General features: G+C 55.0%; 3 protein-coding genes and 1 long non-coding RNA gene across 4 annotated transcripts in view; 1 reads left to right on the forward strand and 3 right to left on the reverse strand.

Annotated features, from left to right (window-relative positions):
* LOC145534148 (uncharacterized) overlaps positions 1-24,879 on the forward strand; it is a 770,273-nt gene that overhangs the window by 229,148 nt on the left and 516,246 nt on the right. The window contains exons 29-32 of the long non-coding RNA XR_014074274.1: positions 126-237; positions 7,786-7,897; positions 15,447-15,572; positions 22,936-23,022. This is a non-coding gene — a long non-coding RNA (uncharacterized LOC145534148). The remainder of the gene's footprint in view (positions 1-125; positions 238-7,785; positions 7,898-15,446; positions 15,573-22,935; positions 23,023-24,879) is intronic.
* LOC145533921 (uncharacterized) lies at positions 2,270-7,357 on the reverse strand. Its single transcript, XM_081561270.1, has 3 exons — positions 3,887-7,357; positions 3,175-3,487; positions 2,270-2,922 (listed from the first exon to the last, which is right to left on the reverse strand). Exons 1-3 carry the CDS (start codon positions 4,121-4,123, stop codon positions 2,294-2,296), a joined length of 1,179 nt encoding a protein of 392 aa, XP_081417396.1. The 5' UTR covers positions 4,124-7,357; the 3' UTR covers positions 2,270-2,293.
* On the reverse strand, positions 9,922-15,018 carry LOC145533967 (uncharacterized). Its single transcript, XM_081561321.1, has 3 exons — positions 11,547-15,018; positions 10,835-11,147; positions 9,922-10,582 (listed from the first exon to the last, which is right to left on the reverse strand). Exons 1-3 carry the CDS (start codon positions 11,781-11,783, stop codon positions 9,954-9,956), a joined length of 1,179 nt encoding a protein of 392 aa, XP_081417447.1. The 5' UTR covers positions 11,784-15,018; the 3' UTR covers positions 9,922-9,953.
* Positions 17,591-21,874, reverse strand: LOC145533943 (uncharacterized). Its single transcript, XM_081561293.1, has 3 exons — positions 19,208-21,874; positions 18,496-18,808; positions 17,591-18,243 (listed from the first exon to the last, which is right to left on the reverse strand). Exons 1-3 carry the CDS (start codon positions 19,442-19,444, stop codon positions 17,615-17,617), a joined length of 1,179 nt encoding a protein of 392 aa, XP_081417419.1. The 5' UTR covers positions 19,445-21,874; the 3' UTR covers positions 17,591-17,614.

Here is a 24,879-nt window from a genome sequence, read left to right on the forward strand (position 1 = left end):
GGGGAAGACGAGCTGTCGTCCTGCTGGGGTAGGGGAAGGGGTGGGGCCGGGGGAGGTCAGGCTCCAGCAGTGGGAGGGGCGTGAGGCCCGCCTGCGGCAGTTGGTGACCTTCCTGCTCCCCTCAGGGCAGAGCCGCCGGCCTGAGAATGAGGGCGCTGCTGAGCCCAGGGCCTGGGATGGCCCGTTGCTGCTGTGGTCCCAGAGCTCCACCCGAGACCTGAGGGAAGCCGTCTGCCCGTGAGTCCTCTCCCGCTTGTCTGTCAGCTTGTTTGAACCATGCTGGGTTTTCTGCCCAGCTGGCTAAGGGGAGTCCCTGGAAATGCAAGGGTGTGGGTTTTGGCAGACTTCAGGGAAGACATGCCAGGTGAGCCTGGGAGACTCCAGCTTAATCTGGATTCAGGAGATATCTCTTCGGGCCAGCTAGTAATTGTAGGATAAGCCTAATGAGTCTTCACAGGATGAAGAGAGTAACGTGCCAAGGTAGCAATCGATGTCCTCATTCGAGAGGATGAAGCTGGTGCTCAGAGAAGGGGGGAACTTGGCCACAGCAAGGAGGTGTGCACCCAGACAGAACCCCCGGATCCGGCCATTGGAGCTCAGGGAGGCCACTGGTGTGGCTTGTCCCTGTGGCAGGGGCCGAGGCACGCAGCCCACCCTGATTCCTGCGGGGGCCTGACTTGGGAAGTGCCATCTGGTAGCTTTGAGACTCACCAAACCAAATTGCACTGGAGAGAGGAGGGACACCTTCCTTCATCCACCCCCCACCCCCGCCGGATTCCCACATACCCTGACCCCTTTCTCCCGATTTCGGAGCCATTTCCAGAGTCCCGCTCATATGACCTCATTCGAAGTGCACTGTGGACGAGCTGCCATCTGCAGCTACTACCACAGCGGCCAAGGGCTTTAGCTCCCGACTACCTCCCTTCCTTTGGAACTTGGGGGCCCTCTACTCCCCACTTGCACACCACAGACCTTTGCTGAGGATTGTGGGGACCCTCACTCAGTTTGCAGTACGTTGTAGCCATCCCTGTCCTCTCTATACCTCCCTTGAAACTCAGCTTGTGAGCTCCTTTGGAGCAGCGTGGCCCACCTGGCTGCAACGGAAGAGACACAGCTGACAGTGAAACAACAGCTTAGATCTGAGACCCGGAAAGCTCTGTCAGAAGGGACCTCCCTCTTCACACCGTAGAGGCTGTAGGAGGCGCCAGGCTTTCGAACCAGTGCTGGGGCCAAAATGACTCCACAGCTGTTTTCCTTCCTGGGGAGGGTTCTGGCTCGAGTGGGAATGGCTCAAGTCTCCTAAGGTTCTGCAAGCCCACTGTGTGCAGATTCACGGTACACAGAGAGGAGAAGGTGGAGTCCTGCCCTGTAGGTGGTCACAGCTCACGGATGAGCCAGGCAGGCAGGCAGGCAGGGCATGAGAACACCTGAGCTGCCTTCATGAGTGAATGGTGTGGGGGCAGAGGAAGAGAAGCCGGTCTGCTCCCTCGTGTGGTGCCCCGGGCAGGTTGTCCCCAGAGGAAACCCTTACGACGGTGAGGACTATCACTGCTGTTTCCCAAGGGGTTCCGTCGGTGCGTGTCTTCCCCGGAGCGGTCAGGCCGTCTCTCAAGTACACGGGCCATGGGCATTGCCTCTCCTTGGAACTTCCCATGTGTTTCTCTTTTTTATGGAACAGTGATTTTCTAGAGGGGTTCTGGGCCACAAGGATGTTGGGTCATTTTCTAGCCTTCTGTCATGAAGAACGCTTTCCTGGGTGTTGGGGTGGTTTGTTGTTCCAGCTCCCTTTCTTGGCTTCTTTTGGGAGCTGGTGCAACAAGACGAGCTCAGCCTCTGCCTTCTGGCTGAGATGTCACCCTTGACACAGCAATGCCTGCCTGGAGATAATGATGGCAGTTGCCAAAAGGGCTTCGTTTGGCACATGGTATCTTGAAAGGACGTACACCGTCCTTTCAGATATCAAAGGCTAGTTCAAATGACATACAAATGAGAACTCTCCAATGGAGTCTTACAGTAGTTGGAGAGTCCAAAAAACACTCCGTCAGTCATTTCACTGAGAGTCATTGATTGGGGACACCAAGAATATAGGAAGGAATGCACAAAGAAAGGATGAAATTGTGTTCAGGATCGGGGGAAGGGATGAACAGGGCGTGCTTGCCTTGAATCCAGGCTTTGTTGGGGGGTGGGGCATAAAGATCAAACGGGTCTGAAACTACAAAGTGGTGATGGTAACACAGTATCACCAGAGTTACACAACAGTGTTCCCAAATTGCAACAATGATGAAAAAGTTTACTAATCCCAACTTAACCAACAAAAGTACAGGAAACCATACAAAAAATAAAACATCACCAGAAAGGTGGAAACAAACCAAATGCAAAGCAGTTCAGGGGAAAGGAACTCCATGTCCCCTGGGGGCAGACCGAGTTGCCAGCGTCCACGGTGAGCAGACGGGGATGGAGGCTGCAGAGCCGACCGCTCCCCTGGACGTGGTGTTTCCGGCAAGGGCTCTGGGTGTCTGTCCAGAGCGGGGGCTCGTTCTCCCTGCAGGGGTGGGTGAGTCATCGTGGGCGTCTGGGTGTTGCGCGGGAGCCAGGGCAGGCTCTCCCTGCCGAGGCGGTGACTCCTCCTCTGCCTCGGGTTCTCCTGCCAGAGCCCGAGCAGGTAGAGGTGCACGTGGAGGTGGAGGTTCTGGCTGAGGGGGTGGGACATCAGTGCCTGGGGCTGGGGGTCCTGCAGGCATGGAGATCCGATCTGCCCGGTGTGCTGGCCAGTACCCAGCTGGCCTGGTGTCTCTGCGAGGGCAAGTCTCGGTTCTCCATCTGCCCTCGGTGGATCCCTGGGTCCTGCACCTGGAGCCAGCACCTCTGTAGGGACAGGTCTGGGAAGCGGAGCCTGGTTCCAGTTGGAGGCCAGTGCTAGAGCTGGGGGAGAAGCAAAGTTTGCCCACAGGCCAGCCTTGGCATGTGCGTCTCCCGGGACAGAAAGCTTCCAAGAGATTCCCAAAGAATACCCAGCGTCGGATGTCTTTTGGGACTGAAGTGTGCAAGATGGGGGGCGGGGGGTGTGAGGCCAGCGCTTGCTGCAGGCCCAGCAGCAGCTTTCGGGGACTCGTCCCTGTGTAGCTCAGCACCCCCTCCCCACACACTCCCGTGCACCAGCCCCAGCGTCCTCACCTCTGTGCTCTGGCGTGCTGGGCTCCAGGTCCTCCTGCTGCCTCAGAGGCCGGGGTTCTCGGGACTCTGGGTCGGAGCCGGGTGTGCTGAGCTCCGTGGCAGCCTCAGACTGGGCCGCCGGGTGTATCCTGGGCGGTGTCTCGGCAGCAGGCCTTCCCCGCCTCCGCTTCTCCCCCGGTGGGGCTGATGCCTCCGTGGGCACGCTCACCTGGAGCCTGCACTGGGCCTCACGGGCGGGGGGGTGGTGCTCCGACCCCTCCCTCCGGGAGGTGGATGGGGTGTCCCCGTCCTCGGCCTCATCACGTGGGAAGCTCTGCAACGACAGTGACCGTCAGCCAGCCATGCTAGGAGTTTTCCGAGCTGGGCCTGGGCAGTGGAGCCGCTGCTTCTGCCTGCTCGAACTTCTCTTCCCAGAAGGGTCAGAGACGTGTGTCTGCTCAGATCCCCACCCGGGAGGAAAGAGACCCACCTGAGGGTGTGAGGTCCGCCTGGGCGGCCGCCGCTGCCCACACTCTCCCCATCCCGCCCAGCCTGCTCTCCCCTGGGGTGTGGACACAACTTGTCCGCAGGCTTCTGACCCCACATCCGCCTGGGCTTCCTTGAGGGAGACACACCCCAAGAAACCCGCATCCACACACACAGGCAAAGGACCCGCTGTTTCCGGGTGGCATGGGAGAGGCGGCCTGGTCCGTCCTGGGGCTCCCCGTGTTACCTTTCTGTTTCTCCGGGCAAAGGGCCAGAGGCCTCTCGGGGGTGTCCTGAGCCAACGTCGACAGGGTGCCCGCGCACACTGCCTGTGAGCACTCCTGAGGCCCCGGCCTCTGGGCAGGGGCAAACAGCAGAACATCCTGGCAGCCAGTGAACTGGCTGGGGGCTCCTCTCCGCTCTGGAGGCCTGGATACCCGGGCTGCGGGTTCTGTTGGGTTCTGTTGCCGGCAGGTGACATCATCTCCTGGGGTTCGTGCTGAGGTCCCTTCCCCAAAACTTCCCAAGGGAATCTCTGGGTTTCTGACTGCTCGACCACCCCCCTTAGGCCATGTGCAGGCACAGTGACACCCACACAGCCCAGCCCACAGCCCTGGGGAGGCCTGGGTTCAGCCAGGGCCTGAGCTCCGAGGACCCCACTGCTCTCAGACCAGGCTCCTTCTTCTCATAAGTGGTGTGGCCCTGGACAAGCATATGCCCCTCAGGGTTGCCCCAGTCTCTCCATCTGCAGAGTGGTGGTCATTCTCCCATCTGCTTCCTAGGTCTGTCGGCCTACGAGCAGCTCCATGCCTTTCCACCTGGGGCCGATATCACGTGGAGCTTGTGCGCTGAGACTTCAGAAAGAAAGATTCCATCCAGGGCTGACACAGCACAGAATGGGGCAGAACGAGGCCTGGATGTGCCGTGGTACCCAGGAAAAGGCACTCCCCCTCCTGACTGTTTTGAGACCCCGCATCCAAGTTGGAGGACCGAAAGGAAGACTCGAAGGTCTCCCTCTCTTATAGAAAAGAGTAGCCAACTTTCTGCTCCTCTGTTTCCATTGAGATTCTGTTCAAGTGTCCCAGCTCGGCTTCTGCGGGTGGCTGAGCTTCTAGTGGCTCCCTGCGTTCTTGTCTTTTCCTCTCCAAACCTTCCGTCCTTTTCCCCCTTCTGGGGTGGAAGGGCGCTGTCATTGCTTCTACCTTCGAGGCAGATTGAGGAAAAGTCTGGACCGTCGACTCCTTTCCTCTCTTTGGTTCCGTGTCTCTCTCTGGCTGTGTCCCTCTCTTTTCCTTTCTCAGTTCCGTCTGTGTCTTCCTCTTTCTCTCTCGTGTGTGGATGGATGGATGCTAGGGATGCACATGTATATGATTAGATGAGGGTTATGTTTTAGGGATAGGTTAGAGGGAGAGAAAGGCTTTAGGTCGGAGTTGGTCATGGGGGAAGGGTCAAGGGTGGTGGTGGTGTTGTTTCTTGGAATCTGAGTGCTGTGCATTCTTCGTCTCTTTCCATATGAACCCCTTCTCAGATACACCACTTGCAAGGAGTCTCTCATGTTCTGTTTCCTATCTTTTGCATTTGTGAATGCTTAGCTTCTCTGTTGTGAAGAGGTTCCATTGGATGGAAACCCATGGGTGTACTTCGTGTACCTCTTTGCCTTACTTGAAGAGACCCATTTCGACCTCCGCCCAGCAAATGGCAAGGAGACTCTGATGTTAAGGAGCCTTTGACCTACGCTTCTTTCTAGCTATCTCATGACATCAGTCTTTAGGGTGAGGTTTTCCCCCTATATTGAGGTGGTATGAGATCAAAACCAATAGCGTTCTTCAGATGTAGCTGTCTGGTTTTCCCATGGACATTGATTGAAGAGGCTTTCTTGTTCCCATTTGGATATTCTCCCCTTCTGTGTCAGAGATGAGTTGACCATGGATGCTGGGGTTTGTTTCTGGACCCTCCACTTTATTCCATCGATCTGGATCTGTGTGTGTTTGTGTTGTTGTATTCCCAATAGCATACTGTCCTGCTGCTGCTGCTGCGGCTAAGTCACTTCAGTCGTGTCTGACTCTGCGTGACCCCATGGCCTGCAGCCTACCAGGCTCCTCCGTCCAGGACGTTTTCCAGGCAAGAGTACTGGAGTGGGTCGCCATTGCCTTCTCCGATACTCTCCTGAGGATCCTAGTTTGGTCGTCTAATTTCCTTTCACACAACCTTGGATGTCCGTATCGGGGCTTTTTCGTCGGATTGTATTGACAGTTTAGGCTCTTTTCTGTCTCCGTACCCCTTTTGCAATTCTTTGTTCGGTGCGAAAATGCATTGGCATTTTGGGAGGAATAGCATCGAAGCTGTGGATTGCCTTGTGGGGCTGTGACATCATTTTCCCAATAGGAATTCTTTCCAGCCCTGAGCACAGCTTCTCTTTCCAGTGATTGGTGTGGGCTTGATCTTCCTTCTTCCATCTCTCGCCGTTTTGTGAGAACAGGTCCATCCTTCCCTTCTGGGTTAGATGGACTGGTGGGTATCACTTCAGTGAATGGCATTGTCAGTGGGGGTGATAATTCCCTTCTCGTTGGAAGACTTTGCTGTGAGTATTAGAAATGCAAGTGACTTCTCTTCCCCTTCCTCCCTGTCCATCTCTCAGAGCCACCGGGAAACAGAGGCCTCATCCACGGTCACACAGGCCTGAGGGGGTGCAACTAGACTGTTGTTTCTTCAGGCCCTCAGTGCTGGACATCATCCGGGATCCTCTGTGTGTGTCTTCCTCAGTCTGGTGTCCCTTCAGACCTTTCCCTAGTTTTCACAGGCTTGTTGTGTTGGTGTTCTTTGTCTGTTTGGAGACACATCCTTGATAAGCTTTGTGTTTCCACTCATTCGTCTCGCGATGTATGACCTGTCTTTTGCTTTTGTCATGAGGTCTTTCCCACAGTAGATATCTTTGATTTTGCAAAGTCCACTGTATTCTCTGGGTTTTTTTTTTTTTTTTTGTGGACTGGCTTTTAGTTTTGTGTGTGAAGACTCAAAGCACGTGTCCGGTTTCTGCTCATTGTTCTTCGAGATTTGTGGCAAGTTTTCATGGAAAGTTTGTCTAGGGATAACTGGAAGTGAACTCGGTGTAAGGTGTCAAGTCTCCATCTCCATTCCTGTCATCCCCTGCAGTTTCCAATTCCCTGTTCCTGAGTGGTTTTAGAGACCTTGTGGGGAGTTTGGTTGCATTGGAGTTTGCATTTCCACCTTGATTCGATTCACACTGTTCTGCCCTCAGGGACACTGTCAAGGGGGAGTGAGGAGCAGCCTGCACTTCCAGCAGTGACCACACGGTGGGGCGAGTGCTGCTCTCCCCTCAGGGAGCCCCAGGCCACAGGCATCCCAGTGAGGAGCCAGTTCTGTGCTCAGCTGGAAGGAGTTAGTCTCTCAGGAGCCTCTGAGCCCTTGCCTTTGGATCACCCAGGGTGGGCATTTACTGGGACAGAAAAAATTGCCCTGAATTCCATGGACGGAAGAGCCTGGCTGTGTAGAGTTCGTGAGTTGCCGCGAATCAGACACAACTGAGGACACAAAAATTCTATAGATTAAAACACTTTTTGAGGTTGGGGGGGAGTGAAAGGGGGGGATGTGGGTTTTTTTGTCTTATATAATAGCCAAGGGAAATCTAGTTTAAACCTAAATTCACATAGACGGGAAAGGTATAGCTCTCCGTCACCCTATTAAAAAAAAAAAAAAAAAAAAACTACTAAACTTTTCTGAAAGTTTATTTAGTAGCTTCCTTGAGCAGTTCATTGTGAAGCATTTTTTTTTTTTTTTCTGTGACATTGGCCTCATTAAAAAGCACGGTTTGCCTTTACTGGATAATTCTGTTCATTGGTTTCTTAGGGAACCTTGGTAATATTTGAGTTTCCTGGGGAGTATGGTCACATGACCTGGCCCTGGCCAATCGGTGCGTTCCACCTCCCTGGCCACTGTGATTGGCTCCGGGCTGGGGCAGTGCCCAATCGGGGCCCAGGGCCGGGCCTCCCGTTGGAAGCCAGGGGAAGACGAGCTGTCGTCCTGCTGGGGTAGGGGAAGGGGTGGGGCCGGGGGAGGTCAGGCTCCAGCAGTGGGAGGGGCGTGAGGCCCGCCTGCGGCAGTTGGTGACCTTCCTGCTCCCCTCAGGGCAGAGCCGCCGGCCTGAGAATGAGGGCGCTGCTGAGCCCAGGGCCTGGGATGGCCCGTTGCTGCTGTGGTCCCAGAGCTCCACCCGAGACCTGAGGGAAGCCGTCTGCCCGTGAGTCCTCTCCCGCTTGTCTGTCAGCTTGTTTGAACCATGCTGGGTTTTCTGCCCAGCTGGCTAAGGGGAGTCCCTGGAAATGCAAGGGTGTGGGTTTTGGCAGACTTCAGGGAAGACATGCCAGGTGAGCCTGGGAGACTCCAGCTTAATCTGGATTCAGGAGATATCTCTTCGGGCCAGCTAGTAATTGTAGGATAAGCCTAATGAGTCTTCACAGGATGAAGAGAGTAACGTGCCAAGGTAGCAATCGATGTCCTCATTCGAGAGGATGAAGCTGGTGCTCAGAGAAGGGGGGAACTTGGCCACAGCAAGGAGGTGTGCACCCAGACAGAACCCCCAGATCCGGCCATTGGAGCTCAGGGAGGCCACTGGTGTGGCTTGTCCCTGTGGCAGGGGCCGAGGCACGCAGCCCACCCTGATTCCTGCGGGGGCCTGACTTGGGAAGTGCCATCTGGTAGCTTTGAGACTCACCAAACCAAATTGCACTGGAGAGAGGAGGGACACCTTCCTTCATCCACCCCCCACCCCCGCCGGATTCCCACATACCCTGACCCCTTTCTCCCGATTTCGGAGCCATTTCCAGAGTCCCGCTCATATGACCTCATTCGAAGTGCACTGTGGACGAGCTGCCATCTGCAGCTACTACCACAGCGGCCAAGGGCTTTAGCTCCCGACTACCTCCCTTCCTTTGGAACTTGGGGGCCCTCTACTCCCCACTTGCACACCACAGACCTTTGCTGAGGATTGTGGGGACCCTCACTCAGTTTGCAGTACGTTGTAGCCATCCCTGTCCTCTCTATACCTCCCTTGAAACTCAGCTTGTGAGCTCCTTTGGAGCAGCGTGGCCCACCTGGCTGCAACGGAAGAGACACAGCTGACAGTGAAACAACAGCTTAGATCTGAGACCCGGAAAGCTCTGTCAGAAGGGACCTCCCTCTTCACACCGTAGAGGCTGTAGGAGGCGCCAGGCTTTCGAACCAGTGCTGGGGCCAAAATGACTCCACAGCTGTTTTCCTTCCTGGGGAGGGTTCTGGCTCGAGTGGGAATGGCTCAAGTCTCCTAAGGTTCTGCAAGCCCACTGTGTGCAGATTCACGGTACACAGAGAGGAGAAGGTGGAGTCCTGCCCTGTAGGTGGTCACAGCTCACGGATGAGCCAGGCAGGCAGGCAGGCAGGGCATGAGAACACCTGAGCTGCCTTCATGAGTGAATGGTGTGGGGGCAGAGGAAGAGAAGCCGGTCTGCTCCCTCGTGTGGTGCCCCGGGCAGGTTGTCCCCAGAGGAAACCCTTACGACGGTGAGGACTATCACTGCTGTTTCCCAAGGGGTTCCGTCGGTGCGTGTCTTCCCCGGAGCGGTCAGGCCGTCTCTCAAGTACACGGGCCATGGGCATTGCCTCTCCTTGGAACTTCCCATGTGTTTCTCTTTTTTATGGAACAGTGATTTTCTAGAGGGGTTCTGGGCCACAAGGATGTTGGGTCATTTTCTAGCCTTCTGTCATGAAGAACGCTTTCCTGGGTGTTGGGGTGGTTTGTTGTTCCAGCTCCCTTTCTTGGCTTCTTTTGGGAGCTGGTGCAACAAGACGAGCTCAGCCTCTGCCTTCTGGCTGAGATGTCACCCTTGACACAGCAATGCCTGCCTGGAGATAATGATGGCAGTTGCCAAAAGGGCTTCGTTTGGCACATGGTATCTTGAAAGGACGTACACCGTCCTTTCAGATATCAAAGGCTAGTTCAAATGACATACAAATGAGAACTCTCCAATGGAGTCTTACAGTAGTTGGAGAGTCCAAAAAACACTCCGTCAGTCATTTCACTGAGAGTCATTGATTGGGGACACCAAGAATATAGGAAGGAATGCACAAAGAAAGGATGAAATTGTGTTCAGGATCGGGGGAAGGGATGAACAGGGCGTGCTTGCCTTGAATCCAGGCTTTGTTGGGGGGTGGGGCATAAAGATCAAACGGGTCTGAAACTACAAAGTGGTGATGGTAACACAGTATCACCAGAGTTACACAACAGTGTTCCCAAATTGCAACAATGATGAAAAAGTTTACTAATCCCAACTTAACCAACAAAAGTACAGGAAACCATACAAAAAATAAAACATCACCAGAAAGGTGGAAACAAACCAAATGCAAAGCAGTTCAGGGGAAAGGAACTCCATGTCCCCTGGGGGCAGACCGAGTTGCCAGCGTCCACGGTGAGCAGACGGGGATGGAGGCTGCAGAGCCGACCGCTCCCCTGGACGTGGTGTTTCCGGCAAGGGCTCTGGGTGTCTGTCCAGAGCGGGGGCTCGTTCTCCCTGCAGGGGTGGGTGAGTCATCGTGGGCGTCTGGGTGTTGCGCGGGAGCCAGGGCAGGCTCTCCCTGCCGAGGCGGTGACTCCTCCTCTGCCTCGGGTTCTCCTGCCAGAGCCCGAGCAGGTAGAGGTGCACGTGGAGGTGGAGGTTCTGGCTGAGGGGGTGGGACATCAGTGCCTGGGGCTGGGGGTCCTGCAGGCATGGAGATCCGATCTGCCCGGTGTGCTGGCCAGTACCCAGCTGGCCTGGTGTCTCTGCGAGGGCAAGTCTCGGTTCTCCATCTGCCCTCGGTGGATCCCTGGGTCCTGCACCTGGAGCCAGCACCTCTGTAGGGACAGGTCTGGGAAGCGGAGCCTGGTTCCAGTTGGAGGCCAGTGCTAGAGCTGGGGGAGAAGCAAAGTTTGCCCACAGGCCAGCCTTGGCATGTGCGTCTCCCGGGACAGAAAGCTTCCAAGAGATTCCCAAAGAATACCCAGCGTCGGATGTCTTTTGGGACTGAAGTGTGCAAGATGGGGGGCGGGGGGTGTGAGGCCAGCGCTTGCTGCAGGCCCAGCAGCAGCTTTCGGGGACTCGTCCCTGTGTAGCTCAGCACCCCCTCCCCACACACTCCCGTGCACCAGCCCCAGCGTCCTCACCTCTGTGCTCTGGCGTGCTGGGCTCCAGGTCCTCCTGCTGCCTCAGAGGCCGGGGTTCTCGGGACTCTGGGTCGGAGCCGGGTGTGCTGAGCTCCGTGGCAGCCTCAGACTGGGCCGCCGGGTGTATCCTGGGCGGTGTCTCGGCAGCAGGCCTTCCCCGCCTCCGCTTCTCCCCCGGTGGGGCTGATGCCTCCGTGGGCACGCTCACCTGGAGCCTGCACTGGGCCTCACGGGCGGGGGGGTGGTGCTCCGACCCCTCCCTCCGGGAGGTGGATGGGGTGTCCCCGTCCTCGGCCTCATCACGTGGGAAGCTCTGCAACGACAGTGACCGTCAGCCAGCCATGCTAGGAGTTTTCCGAGCTGGGCCTGGGCAGTGGAGCCGCTGCTTCTGCCTGCTCGAACTTCTCTTCCCAGAAGGGTCAGAGACGTGTGTCTGCTCAGATCCCCACCCGGGAGGAAAGAGACCCACCTGAGGGTGTGAGGTCCGCCTGGGCGGCCGCCGCTGCCCGCACTCTCCCCATCCCGCCCAGCCTGCTCTCCCCTGGGGTGTGGACACAACTTGTCCGCAGGCTTCTGACCCCACATCCGCCTGGGCTTCCTTGAGGGAGACACACCCCAAGAAACCCGCATCCACACACACAGGCAAAGGACCCGCTGTTTCCGGGTGGCATGGGAGAGGCGGCCTGGTCCGTCCTGGGGCTCCCCGTGTTACCTTTCTGTTTCTCCGGGCAAAGGGCCAGAGGCCTCTCGGGGGTGTCCTGAGCCAACGTCGACAGGGTGCCCGCGCACACTGCCTGTGAGCACTCCTGAGGCCCCGGCCTCTGGGCAGGGGCAAACAGCAGAACATCCTGGCAGCCAGTGAACTGGCTGGGGGCTCCTCTCCGCTCTGGAGGCCTGGATACCCGGGCTGCGGGTTCTGTTGGGTTCTGTTGCCGGCAGGTGACATCATCTCCTGGGGTTCGTGCTGAGGTCCCTTCCCCAAAACTTCCCAAGGGAATCTCTGGGTTTCTGACTGCTCGACCACCCCCCTTAGGCCATGTGCAGGCACAGTGACACCCACACAGCCCAGCCCACAGCCCTGGGGAGGCCTGGGTTCAGCCAGGGCCTGAGCTCCGAGGACCCCACTGCTCTCAGACCAGGCTCCTTCTTCTCATAAGTGGTGTGGCCCTGGACAAGCATATGCCCCTCAGGGTTGCCCCAGTCTCTCCATCTGCAGAGTGGTGGTCATTCTCCCATCTGCTTCCTAGGTCTGTCGGCCTACGAGCAGCTCCATGCCTTTCCACCTGGGGCCGATATCACGTGGAGCTTGTGCGCTGAGACTTCAGAAAGAAAGATTCCATCCAGGGCTGACACAGCACAGAATGGGGCAGAACGAGGCCTGGATGTGCCGTGGTACCCAGGAAAAGGCACTCCCCCTCCTGACTGTTTTGAGACCCCGCATCCAAGTTGGAGGACCGAAAGGAAGACTCGAAGGTCTCCCTCTCTTATAGAAAAGAGTAGCCAACTTTCTGCTCCTCTGTTTCCATTGAGATTCTGTTCAAGTGTCCCAGCTCGGCTTCTGCGGGTGGCTGAGCTTCTAATGGCTCCCTGCGTTCTTGTCTTTTCCTCTCCAAACCTTCCGTCCTTTTCCCCCTTCTGGGGTGGAAGGGCGCTGTCATTGCTTCTACCTTCGAGGCAGATTGAGGAAAAGTCTGGACCGTCGACTCCTTTCCTCTCTTTGGTTCCGTGTCTCTCTCTGGCTGTGTCCCTCTCTTTTCCTTTCTCAGTTCCGTCTGTGTCTTCCTCTTTCTCTCTCGTGTGTGGATGGATGGATGCTAGGGATGCACATGTATATGATTAGATGAGGGTTATGTTTTAGGGATAGGTTAGAGGGAGAGAAAGGCTTTAGGTCGGAGTTGGTCATGGGGGAAGGGTCAAGGGTGGTGGTGGTGTTGTTTCTTGGAATCTGAGTGCTGTGCATTCTTCGTCTCTTTCCATATGAACCCCTTCTCAGATACACCACTTGCAAGGAGTCTCTCATGTTCTGTTTCCTATCTTTTGCATTTGTGAATGCTTAGCTTCTCTGTTGTGAAGAGGTTCCATTGGATGGAAACCCATGGGTGTACTTCGTGTACCTCTTTGCCTTACTTGAAGAGACCCATTTCGACCTCCGCCCAGCAAATGGCAAGGAGACTCTGATGTTAAGGAGCCTTTGACCTACGCTTCTTTCTAGCTATCTCATGACATCAGTCTTTAGGGTGAGGTTTTCCCCCTATATTGAGGTGGTATGAGATCAAAACCAATAGCGTTCTTCAGATGTAGCTGTCTGGTTTTCCCATGGACATTGATTGAAGAGGCTTTCTTGTTCCCATTTGGATATTCTCCCCTTCTGTGTCAGAGATGAGTTGACCATGGATGCTGGGGTTTGTTTCTGGACCCTCCACTTTATTCCATCGATCTGGATCTGTGTGTGTTTGTGTTGTTGTATTCCCAATAGCATACTGTCCTGCTGCTGCTGCTGCGGCTAAGTCACTTCAGTCGTGTCTGACTCTGCGTGACCCCATGGCCTGCAGCCTACCAGGCTCCTCCGTCCAGGACGTTTTCCAGGCAAGAGTACTGGAGTGGGTCGCCATTGCCTTCTCCGATACTCTCCTGAGGATCCTAGTTTGGTCGTCTAATTTCCTTTCACACAACCTTGGATGTCCGTATCGGGGCTTTTTCGTCGGATTGTATTGACAGTTTAGGCTCTTTTCTGTCTCCGTACCCCTTTTGCAATTCTTTGTTCGGTGCGAAAATGCATTGGCATTTTGGGAGGAATAGCATCGAAGCTGTGGATTGCCTTGTGGGGCTGTGACATCATTTTCCCAATAGGAATTCTTTCCAGCCCTGAGCACAGCTTCTCTTTCCAGTGATTGGTGTGGGCTTGATCTTCCTTCTTCCATCTCTCGCCGTTTTGTGAGAACAGGTCCATCCTTCCCTTCTGGGTTAGATGGACTGGTGGGTATCACTTCAGTGAATGGCATTGTCAGTGGGGGTGATAATTCCCTTCTCGTTGGAAGACTTTGCTGTGAGTATTAGAAATGCAAGTGACTTCTCTTCCCCTTCCTCCCTGTCCATCTCTCAGAGCCACCGGGAAACAGAGGCCTCATCCACGGTCACACAGGCCTGAGGGGGTGCAACTAGACTGTTGTTTCTTCAGGCCCTCAGTGCTGGACATCATCCGGGATCCTCTGTGTGTGTCTTCCTCAGTCTGGTGTCCCTTCAGACCTTTCCCTAGTTTTCACAGGCTTGTTGTGTTGGTGTTCTTTGTCTGTTTGGAGACACATCCTTGATAAGCTTTGTGTTTCCACTCATTCGTCTCGCGATGTATGACCTGTCTTTTGCTTTTGTCATGAGGTCTTTCCCACAGTAGATATCTTTGATTTTGCAAAGTCCACTGTATTCTCTGGGTTTTTTTTTTTTTTTTTGTGGACTGGCTTTTAGTTTTGTGTGTGAAGACTCAAAGCACGTGTCCGGTTTCTGCTCATTGTTCTTCGAGATTTGTGGCAAGTTTTCATGGAAAGTTTGTCTAGGGATAACTGGAAGTGAACTCGGTGTAAGGTGTCAAGTCTCCATCTCCATTCCTGTCATCCCCTGCAGTTTCCAATTCCCTGTTCCTGAGTGGTTTTAGAGACCTTGTGGGGAGTTTGGTTGCATTGGAGTTTGCATTTCCACCTTGATTCGATTCACACTGTTCTGCCCTCAGGGACACTGTCAAGGGGGAGTGAGGAGCAGCCTGCACTTCCAGCAGTGACCACACGGTGGGGCGAGTGCTGCTCTCCCCTCAGGGAGCCCCAGGCCACAGGCATCCCAGTGAGGAGCCAGTTCTGTGCTCAGCTGGAAGGAGTTAGTCTCTCAGGAGCCTCTGAGCCCTTGCCTTTGGATCACCCAGGGTGGGCATTTACTGGGACAGAAAAAATTGCCCTGAATTCCATGGACGGAAGAGCCTGGCTGTGTAGAGTTCGTGAGTTGCCGCGAATCAGACACAACTGAGGACACAAAAATTCTATAGATTAAAACACTTTTTGAGGTTGGGGGGGAGTGAAAGGGGGGGATGTGGGTTTTTTTGTCTTATATAATAGCCAAGGGAAATCTAGTTTAAACCTAAATTCACATAGACGGGAAAGGTATAGCTCTCCGTCACCCTATTAAAAAAAAAAAAAAAAAAAAAACTACTAAACTTTTCTGAAAGTTTATTTAGTAGCTTCCTTGAGCAGTTCATTGTGAAGCATTTTTTTTTTTTTTTCTGTGACATTGGCCTCATTAAAAAGCACGGTTTGCCTTTACTGGATAATTCTGTTCATTGGTTTCTTAGGGAACCTTGGTAATATTTGAGTTTCCTGGGGAGTATGGTCACATGACCTGGCCCTGGCCAATCGGTGCGTTCCACCTCCCTGGCCACTGTGATTGGCTCCGGGCTGGGGCAGTGCCCAATCGGGGCCCAGGGCCGGGCCTCCCGTTGGAAGCCAGGGGAAGACGAGCTGTCGTCCTGCTGGGGTAGGGGAAGGGGTGGGGCCGGGGGAGGTCAGGCTCCAGCAGTGGGAGGGGCGTGAGGCCCGCCTGCGGCAGTTGGTGACCTTCCTGCTCCCCTCAGGGCAGAGCCGCCGGCCTGAGAATGAGGGCGCTGCTGAGCCCAGGGCCTGGGATGGCCCGTTGCTGCTGTGGTCCCAGAGCTCCACCCGAGACCTGAGGGAAGCCGTCTGCCCGTGAGTCCTCTCCCGCTTGTCTGTCAGCTTGTTTGAACCATGCTGGGTTTTCTGCCCAGCTGGCTAAGGGGAGTCCCTGGAAATGCAAGGGTGTGGGTTTTGGCAGACTTCAGGGAAGACATGCCAGGTGAGCCTGGGAGACTCCAGCTTAATCTGGATTCAGGAGATATCTCTTCGGGCCAGCTAGTAATTGTAGGATAAGCCTAATGAGTCTTCACAGGATGAAGAGAGTAACGTGCCAAGGTAGCAATCGATGTCCTCATTCGAGAGGATGAAGCTGGTGCTCAGAGAAGGGGGGAACTTGGCCACAGCAAGGAGGTGTGCACCCAGACAGAACCCCCAGATCCGGCCATTGGAGCTCAGGGAGGCCACTGGTGTGGCTTGTCCCTGTGGCAGGGGCCGAGGCACGCAGCCCACCCTGATTCCTGCGGGGGCCTGACTTGGGAAGTGCCATCTGGTAGCTTTGAGACTCACCAAACCAAATTGCACTGGAGAGAGGAGGGACACCTTCCTTCATCCACCCCCCACCCCCGCCGGATTCCCACATACCCTGACCCCTTTCTCCCGATTTCGGAGCCATTTCCAGAGTCCCGCTCATATGACCTCATTCGAAGTGCACTGTGGACGAGCTGCCATCTGCAGCTACTACCACAGCGGCCAAGGGCTTTAGCTCCCGACTACCTCCCTTCCTTTGGAACTTGGGGGCCCTCTACTCCCCACTTGCACACCACAGACCTTTGCTGAGGATTGTGGGGACCCTCACTCAGTTTGCAGTACGTTGTAGCCATCCCTGTCCTCTCTATACCTCCCTTGAAACTCAGCTTGTGAGCTCCTTTGGAGCAGCGTGGCCCACCTGGCTGCAACGGAAGAGACACAGCTGACAGTGAAACAACAGCTTAGATCTGAGACCCGGAAAGCTCTGTCAGAAGGGACCTCCCTCTTCACACCGTAGAGGCTGTAGGAGGCGCCAGGCTTTCGAACCAGTGCTGGGGCCAAAATGACTCCACAGCTGTTTTCCTTCCTGGGGAGGGTTCTGGCTCGAGTGGGAATGGCTCAAGTCTCCTAAGGTTCTGCAAGCCCACTGTGTGCAGATTCACGGTACACAGAGAGGAGAAGGTGGAGTCCTGCCCTGTAGGTGGTCACAGCTCACGGATGAGCCAGGCAGGCAGGCAGGCAGGGCATGAGAACACCTGAGCTGCCTTCATGAGTGAATGGTGTGGGGGCAGAGGAAGAGAAGCCGGTCTGCTCCCTCGTGTGGTGCCCCGGGCAGGTTGTCCCCAGAGGAAACCCTTACGACGGTGAGGACTATCACTGCTGTTTCCCAAGGGGTTCCGTCGGTGCGTGTCTTCCCCGGAGCGGTCAGGCCGTCTCTCAAGTACACGGGCCATGGGCATTGCCTCTCCTTGGAACTTCCCATGTGTTTCTCTTTTTTATGGAACAGTGATTTTCTAGAGGGGTTCTGGGCCACAAGGATGTTGGGTCATTTTCTAGCCTTCTGTCATGAAGAACGCTTTCCTGGGTGTTGGGGTGGTTTGTTGTTCCAGCTCCCTTTCTTGGCTTCTTTTGGGAGCTGGTGCAACAAGACGAGCTCAGCCTCTGCCTTCTGGCTGAGATGTCACCCTTGACACAGCAATGCCTGCCTGGAGATAATGATGGCAGTTGCCAAAAGGGCTTCGTTTGGCACATGGTATCTTGAAAGGACGTACACCGTCCTTTCAGATATCAAAGGCTAGTTCAAATGACATACAAATGAGAACTCTCCAATGGAGTCTTACAGTAGTTGGAGAGTCCAAAAAACACTCCTTCAGTCATTTCACTGAGAGTCATTGATTGGGGACACCAAGAATATAGGAAGGAATGCACAAAGAAAGGATGAAATTGTGTTCAGGATCGGGGGAAGGGATGAACAGGGCGTGCTTGCCTTGAATCCAGGCTTTGTTGGGGGGTGGGGCATAAAGATCAAACGGGTCTGAAACTACAAAGTGGTGATGGTAACACAGTATCACCAGAGTTACACAACAGTGTTCCCAAATTGCAACAATGATGAAAAAGTTTACTAATCCCAACTTAACCAACAAAAGTACAGGAAACCATACAAAAAATAAAACATCACCAGAAAGGTGGAAACAAACCAAATGCAAAGCAGTTCAGGGGAAAGGAACTCCATGTCCCCTGGGGGCAGACCGAGTTGCCAGCGTCCACGGTGAGCAGACGGGGATGGAGGCTGCAGAGCCGACCGCTCCCCTGGACGTGGTGTTTCCGGCAAGGGCTCTGGGTGTCTGTCCAGAGCGGGGGCTCGTTCTCCCTGCAGGGGTGGGTGAGTCATCGTGGGCGTCTGGGTGTTGCGCGGGAGCCAGGGCAGGCTCTCCCTGCCGAGGCGGTGACTCCTCCTCTGCCTCGGGTTCTCCTGCCAGAGCCCGAGCAGGTAGAGGTGCACGTGGAGGTGGAGGTTCTGGCTGAGGGGGTGGGACATCAGTGCCTGGGGCTGGGGGTCCTGCAGGCATGGAGATCCGATCTGCCCGGTGTGCTGGCCAGTACCCAGCTGGCCTGGTGTCTCTGCGAGGGCAAGTCTCGGTTCTCCATCTGCCCTCGGTGGATCCCTGGGTCCTGCACCTGGAGCCAGCACCTCTGTAGGGACAGGTCTGGGAAGCGGAGCCTGGTTCCAGTTGGAGGCCAGTGCTAGAGCTGGGGGAGAAGCAAAGTTTGCCCACAGGCCAGCCTTGGCATGTGCGTCTCCCGGGACAGAAAGCTTCCAAGAGATTCCCAAAGAATACCCAGCGTCGGATGTCTTTTGGGACTGAAGTGTGCAAGATGGGGGGCGGGGGGTGTGAGGCCAGCGCTTGCTGCAGGCCCAGCAGCAGCTTTCGGGGACTCGTCCCTGTGTAGCTCAGCACCCCCTCCCCACACACTCCCGTGCACCAGCCCCAGCGTCCTCACCTCTGTGCTCTGGCGTGCTGGGCTCCAGGTCCTCCTGCTGCCTCAGAGGCCGGGGTTCTCGGGACTCTGGGTCGGAGCCGGGTGTGCTGAGCTCCGTGGCAGCCTCAGACTGGGCCGCCGGGTGTATCCTGGGCGGTGTCTCGGCAGCAGGCCTTCCCCGCCTCCGCTTCTCCCCCGGTGGGGCTGATGCCTCCGTGGGCACGCTCACCTGGAGCCTGCACTGGGCCTCACGGGCGGGGGGGTGGTGCTCCGACCCCTCCCTCCGGGAGGTGGATGGGGTGTCCCCGTCCTCGGCCTCATCACGTGGGAAGCTCTGCAACGACAGTGACCGTCAGCCAGCCATGCTAGGAGTTTTCCGAGCTGGGCCTGGGCAGTGGAGCCGCTGCTTCTGCCTGCTCGAACTTCTCTTCCCAGAAGGGTCAGAGACGTGTGTCTGCTCAGATCCCCACCCGGGAGGAAAGAGACCCACCTGAGGGTGTGAGGTCCGCCTGGGCGGCCGCCGCTGCCCGCACTCTCCCCATCCCGCCCAGCCTGCTCTCCCCTGGGGTGTGGACACAACTTGTCCGCAGGCTTCTGACCCCACATCCGCCTGGGCTTCCTTGAGGGAGACACACCCCAAGAAACCCGCATCCACACACACAGGCAAAGGACCCGCTGTTTCCGGGTGGCATGGGAGAGGCGGCCTGGTCCGTCCTGGGGCTCCCCGTGTTACCTTTCTGTTTCTCCGGGCAAAGGGCCAGAGGCCTCTCGGGGGTGTCCTGAGCCAACGTCGACAGGGTGCCCGCGCACACTGCCTGTGAGCACTCCTGAGGCCCCGGCCTCTGGGCAGGGGCAAACAGCAGAACATCCTGGCAGCCAGTGAACTGGCTGGGGGCTCCTCTCCGCTCTGGAGGCCTGGATACCCGGGCTGCGGGTTCTGTTGGGTTCTGTTGCCGGCAGGTGACATCATCTCCTGGGGTTCGTGCTGAGGTCCCTTCCCCAAAACTTCCCAAGGGAATCTCTGGGTTTCTGACTGCTCGACCACCCCCCTTAGGCCATGTGCAGGCACAGTGACACCCACACAGCCCAGCCCACAGCCCTGGGGAGGCCTGGGTTCAGCCAGGGCCTGAGCTCCGAGGACCCCACTGCTCTCAGACCAGGCTCCTTCTTCTCATAAGTGGTGTGGCCCTGGACAAGCATATGCCCCTCAGGGTTGCCCCAGTCTCTCCATCTGCAGAGTGGTGGTCATTCTCCCATCTGCTTCCTAGGTCTGTCGGCCTACGAGCAGCTCCATGCCTTTCCACCTGGGGCCGATATCACGTGGAGCTTGTGCGCTGAGACTTCAGAAAGAAAGATTCCATCCAGGGCTGACACAGCACAGAATGGGGCAGAACGAGGCCTGGATGTGCCGTGGTACCCAGGAAAAGGCACTCCCCCTCCTGACTGTTTTGAGACCCCGCATCCAAGTTGGAGGACCGAAAGGAAGACTCGAAGGTCTCCCTCTCTTATAGAAAAGAGTAGCCAACTTTCTGCTCCTCTGTTTCCATTGAGATTCTGTTCAAGTGTCCCAGCTCGGCTTCTGCGGGTGGCTGAGCTTCTAGTGGCTCCCTGCGTTCTTGTCTTTTCCTCTCCAAACCTTCCGTCCTTTTCCCCCTTCTGGGGTGGAAGGGCGCTGTCATTGCTTCTACCTTCGAGGCAGATTGAGGAAAAGTCTGGACCGTCGACTCCTTTCCTCTCTTTGGTTCCGTGTCTCTCTCTGGCTGTGTCCCTCTCTTTTCCTTTCTCAGTTCCGTCTGTGTCTTCCTCTTTCTCTCTCGTGTGTGGATGGATGGATGCTAGGGATGCACATGTATATGATTAGATGAGGGTTATGTTTTAGGGATAGGTTAGAGGGAGAGAAAGGCTTTAGGTCGGAGTTGGTCATGGGGGAAGGGTCAAGGGTGGTGGTGGTGTTGTTTCTTGGAATCTGAGTGCTGTGCATTCTTCGTCTCTTTCCATATGAACCCCTTCTCAGATACACCACTTGCAAGGAGTCTCTCATGTTCTGTTTCCTATCTTTTGCATTTGTGAATGCTTAGCTTCTCTGTTGTGAAGAGGTTCCATTGGATGGAAACCCATGGGTGTACTTCGTGTACCTCTTTGCCTTACTTGAAGAGACCCATTTCGACCTCCGCCCAGCAAATGGCAAGGAGACTCTGATGTTAAGGAGCCTTTGACCTACGCTTCTTTCTAGCTATCTCATGACATCAGTCTTTAGGGTGAGGTTTTCCCCCTATATTGAGGTGGTATGAGATCAAAACCAATAGCGTTCTTCAGATGTAGCTGTCTGGTTTTCCCATGGACATTGATTGAAGAGGCTTTCTTGTTCCCATTTGGATATTCTCCCCTTCTGTGTCAGAGATGAGTTGACCATGGATGCTGGGGTTTGTTTCTGGACCCTCCACTTTATTCCATCGATCTGGATCTGTGTGTGTTTGTGTTGTTGTATTCCCAATGGCATACTGTCCTGCTGCTGCTGCTGCGGCTAAGTCACTTCAGTCGTGTCTGACTCTGCGTGACCCCATGGCCTGCAGCCTACCAGGCTCCTCCGTCCAGGACGTTTTCCAGGCAAGAGTACTGGAGTGGGTCGCCATTGCCTTCTCCGATACTCTCCTGAGGATCCTAGTTTGGTCGTCTAATTTCCTTTCACACAACCTTGGATGTCCGTATCGGGGCTTTTTCGTCGGATTGTATTGACAGTTTAGGCTCTTTTCTGTCTCCGTACCCCTTTTGCAATTCTTTGTTCGGTGCGAAAATGCATTGGCATTTTGGGAGGAATAGCATCGAAGCTGTGGATTGCCTTGTGGGGCTGTGACATCATTTTCCCAATAGGAATTCTTTCCAGCCCTGAGCACAGCTTCTCTTTCCAGTGATTGGTGTGGGCTTGATCTTCCTTCTTCCATCTCTCGCCGTTTTGTGAGAACAGGTCCATCCTTCCCTTCTGGGTTAGATGGACTGGTGGGTATCACTTCAGTGAATGGCATTGTCAGTGGGGGTGATAATTCCCTTCTCGTTGGAAGACTTTGCTGTGAGTATTAGAAATGCAAGTGACTTCTCTTCCCCTTCCTCCCTGTCCATCTCTCAGAGCCACCGGGAAACAGAGGCCTCATCCACGGTCACACAGGCCTGAGGGGGTGCAACTAGACTGTTGTTTCTTCAGGCCCTCAGTGCTGGACATCATCCGGGATCCTCTGTGTGTGTCTTCCTCAGTCTGGTGTCCCTTCAGACCTTTCCCTAGTTTTCACAGGCTTGTTGTGTTGGTGTTCTTTGTCTGTTTGGAGACACATCCTTGATAAGCTTTGTGTTTCCACTCATTCGTCTCGCGATGTATGACCTGTCTTTTGCTTTTGTCATGAGGTCTTTCCCACAGTAGATATCTTTGATTTTGCAAAGTCCACTGTATTCTCTGGGTTTTTTTTTTTTTTTGTGGACTGGCTTTTAGTTTTGTGTGTGAAGACTCAAAGCACGTGTCCGGTTTCTGCTCATTGTTCTTCGAGATTTGTGGCAAGTTTTCATGGAAAGTTTGTCTAGGGATAACTGGAAGTGAACTCGGTGTAAGGTGTCAAGTCTCCATCTCCATTCCTGTCATCCCCTGCAGTTTCCAATTCCCTGTTCCTGAGTGGTTTTAGAGACCTTGTGGGGAGTTTGGTTGCATTGGAGTTTGCATTTCCACCTTGATTCGATTCACACTGTTCTGCCCTCAGGGACACTGTCAAGGGGGAGTGAGGAGCAGCCTGCACTTCCAGCAGTGACCACACGGTGGGGCGAGTGCTGCTCTCCCCTCAGGGAGCCCCAGGCCACAGGCATCCCAGTGAGGAGCCAGTTCTGTGCTCAGCTGGAAGGAGTTAGTCTCTCAGGAGCCTCTGAGCCCTTGCCTTTGGATCACCCAGGGTGGGCATTTACTGGGACAGAAAAAATTGCCCTGAATTCCATGGACGGAAGAGCCTGGCTGTGTAGAGTTCGTGAGTTGCCGCGAATCAGACACAACTGAGGACACAAAAATTCTATAGATTAAAACACTTTTTGAGGTTGGGGGGGAGTGAAAGGGGGGGATGTGGGTTTTTTTGTCTTATATAATAGCCAAGGGAAATCTAGTTTAAACCTAAATTCACATAGACGGGAAAGGTATAGCTCTCCGTCACCCTATTAAAAAAAAAAAAAAAAAAACTACTAAACTTTTCTGAAAGTTTATTTAGTAGCTTCCTTGAGCAGTTCATTGTGAAGCATTTTTTTTTTTTTTTCTGTGACATTGGCCTCATTAAAAAGCACGGTTTGCCTTTACTGGATAATTCTGTTCATTGGTTTCTTAGGGAACCTTGGTAATATTTGAGTTTCCTGGGGAGTATGGTCACATGACCTGGCCCTGGCCAATCGGTGCGTTCCACCTCCCTGGCCACTGTGATTGGCTCCGGGCTGGGGCAGTGCCCAATCGGGGCCCAGGGCCTGGGATGGCCCGTTGCTGCTGTGGTCCCAGAGCTCCACCCGAGACCTGAGGGAAGCCGTCTGCCCGTGAGTCCTCTCCCGCTTGTCTGTCAGCTTGTTTGAACCATGCTGGGTTTTCTGCCCAGCTGGCTAAGGGGAGTCCCTGGAAATGCAAGGGTGTGGGTTTTGGCAGACTTCAGGGAAGACATGCCAGGTGAGCCTGGGAGACTCCAGCTTAATCTGGATTCAGGAGATATCTCTTCGGGCCAGCTAGTAATTGTAGGATAAGCCTAATGAGTCTTCACAGGATGAAGAGAGTAACGTGCCAAGGTAGCAATCGATGTCCTCATTCGAGAGGATGAAGCTGGTGCTCAGAGAAGGGGGGAACTTGGCCACAGCAAGGAGGTGTGCACCCAGACAGAACCCCCAGATCCGGCCATTGGAGCTCAGGGAGGCCACTGGTGTGGCTTGTCCCTGTGGCAGGGGCCGAGGCACAGAGCCCACCCTGATTCCTGCGGGGGCCTGACTTGGGAAGTGCCATCTGGTAGCTTTGAGACTCACCAAACCAAATTGCACTGGAGAGAGGAGGGACACCTTCCTTCATCCACCCCCCACCCCTGCCGGATTCCCACATACCCTGACCCCTTTCTCCCGATTTCGGAGCCATTTCCAGAGTCCCGCTCATATGACCTCATTCGAAGTGCACTGTGGACGAGCTGCCATCTGCAGCTACTACCACAGCGGCCAAGGGCTTTAGCTCCCGACTACCTCCCTTCCTTTGGAACTTGGGGGCCCTCTACTCCCCACTTGCACACCACAGACCTTTGCTGAGGATTGTGGGGACCCTCACTCAGTTTGCAGTACGTTGTAGCCATCCCTGTCCTCTCTATACCTCCCTTGAAACTCAGCTTGTGAGCTCCTTTGGAGCAGCGTGGCCCACCTGGCTGCAACGGAAGAGACACAGCTGACAGTGAAACAACAGCTTAGATCTGAGACCCGGAAAGCTCTGTCAGAAGGGACCTCCCTCTTCACACCATAGAGGCTGTAGGAGGCGCCAGGCTTTCGAACCAGTGCTGGGGCCAAAATGACTCCACAGCTGTTTTCCTTCCTGGGGAGGGTTCTGGCTCGAGTGGGAATGGCTCAAGTCTCCTAAGGTTCTGCAAGCCCACTGTGTGCAGATTCACGGTACACAGAGAGGAGAAGGTGGAGTCCTGCCCTGTAGGTGGTCACAGCTCACGGATGAGCCAGGCAGGCAGGCAGGCAGGCAGGGCATGAGAACACCTGAGCTGCCTTCATGAGTGAATGGTGTGGGGGCAGAGGAAGAGAAGCCGGTCTGCTCCCTCGTGTGGTGCCCCGGGCAGGTTGTCCCCAGAGGAAACCCTTACGACGGTGAGGACTATCACTGCTGTTTCCCAAGGGGTTCCGTCGGTGCGTGTCTTCCCCGGAGCGGTCAGGCCGTCTCTCAAGTACACGGGCCATGGGCATTGCCTCTCCTTGGAACTTCCCATGTGTTTCTCTTTTTTATGGAACAGTGATTTTCTAGAGGGGTTCTGGGCCACAAGGATGTTGGGTCATTTTCTAGCCTTCTGTCATGAAGAACGCTTTCCTGGGTGTTGGGGTGGTTTGTTGTTCCAGCTCCCTTTCTTGGCTTCTTTTGGGAGCTGGTGCAACAAGACGAGCTCAGCCTCTGCCTTCTGGCTGAGATGTCACCCTTGACACAGCAATGCCTGCCTGGAGATAATGATGGCAGTTGCCAAAAGGGCTTCGTTTGGCACATGGTATCTTGAAAGGACGTACACCGTCCTTTCAGATATCAAAGGCTAGTTCAAATGACATACAAATGAGAACTCTCCAATGGAGTCTTACAGTAGTTGGAGAGTCCAAAAAACACTCCGTCAGTCATTTCACTGAGAGTCATTGATTGGGGACACCAAGAATATAGGA

Source organism: Giraffa tippelskirchi, chromosome 14 (genome assembly GCF_054371585.1).
Source record: "Giraffa tippelskirchi isolate mGirTip1 chromosome 14, T2T-mGirTip1v1.2.pri, whole genome shotgun sequence".
NCBI lineage: Eukaryota > Metazoa > Chordata > Mammalia > Artiodactyla > Giraffidae > Giraffa > Giraffa tippelskirchi.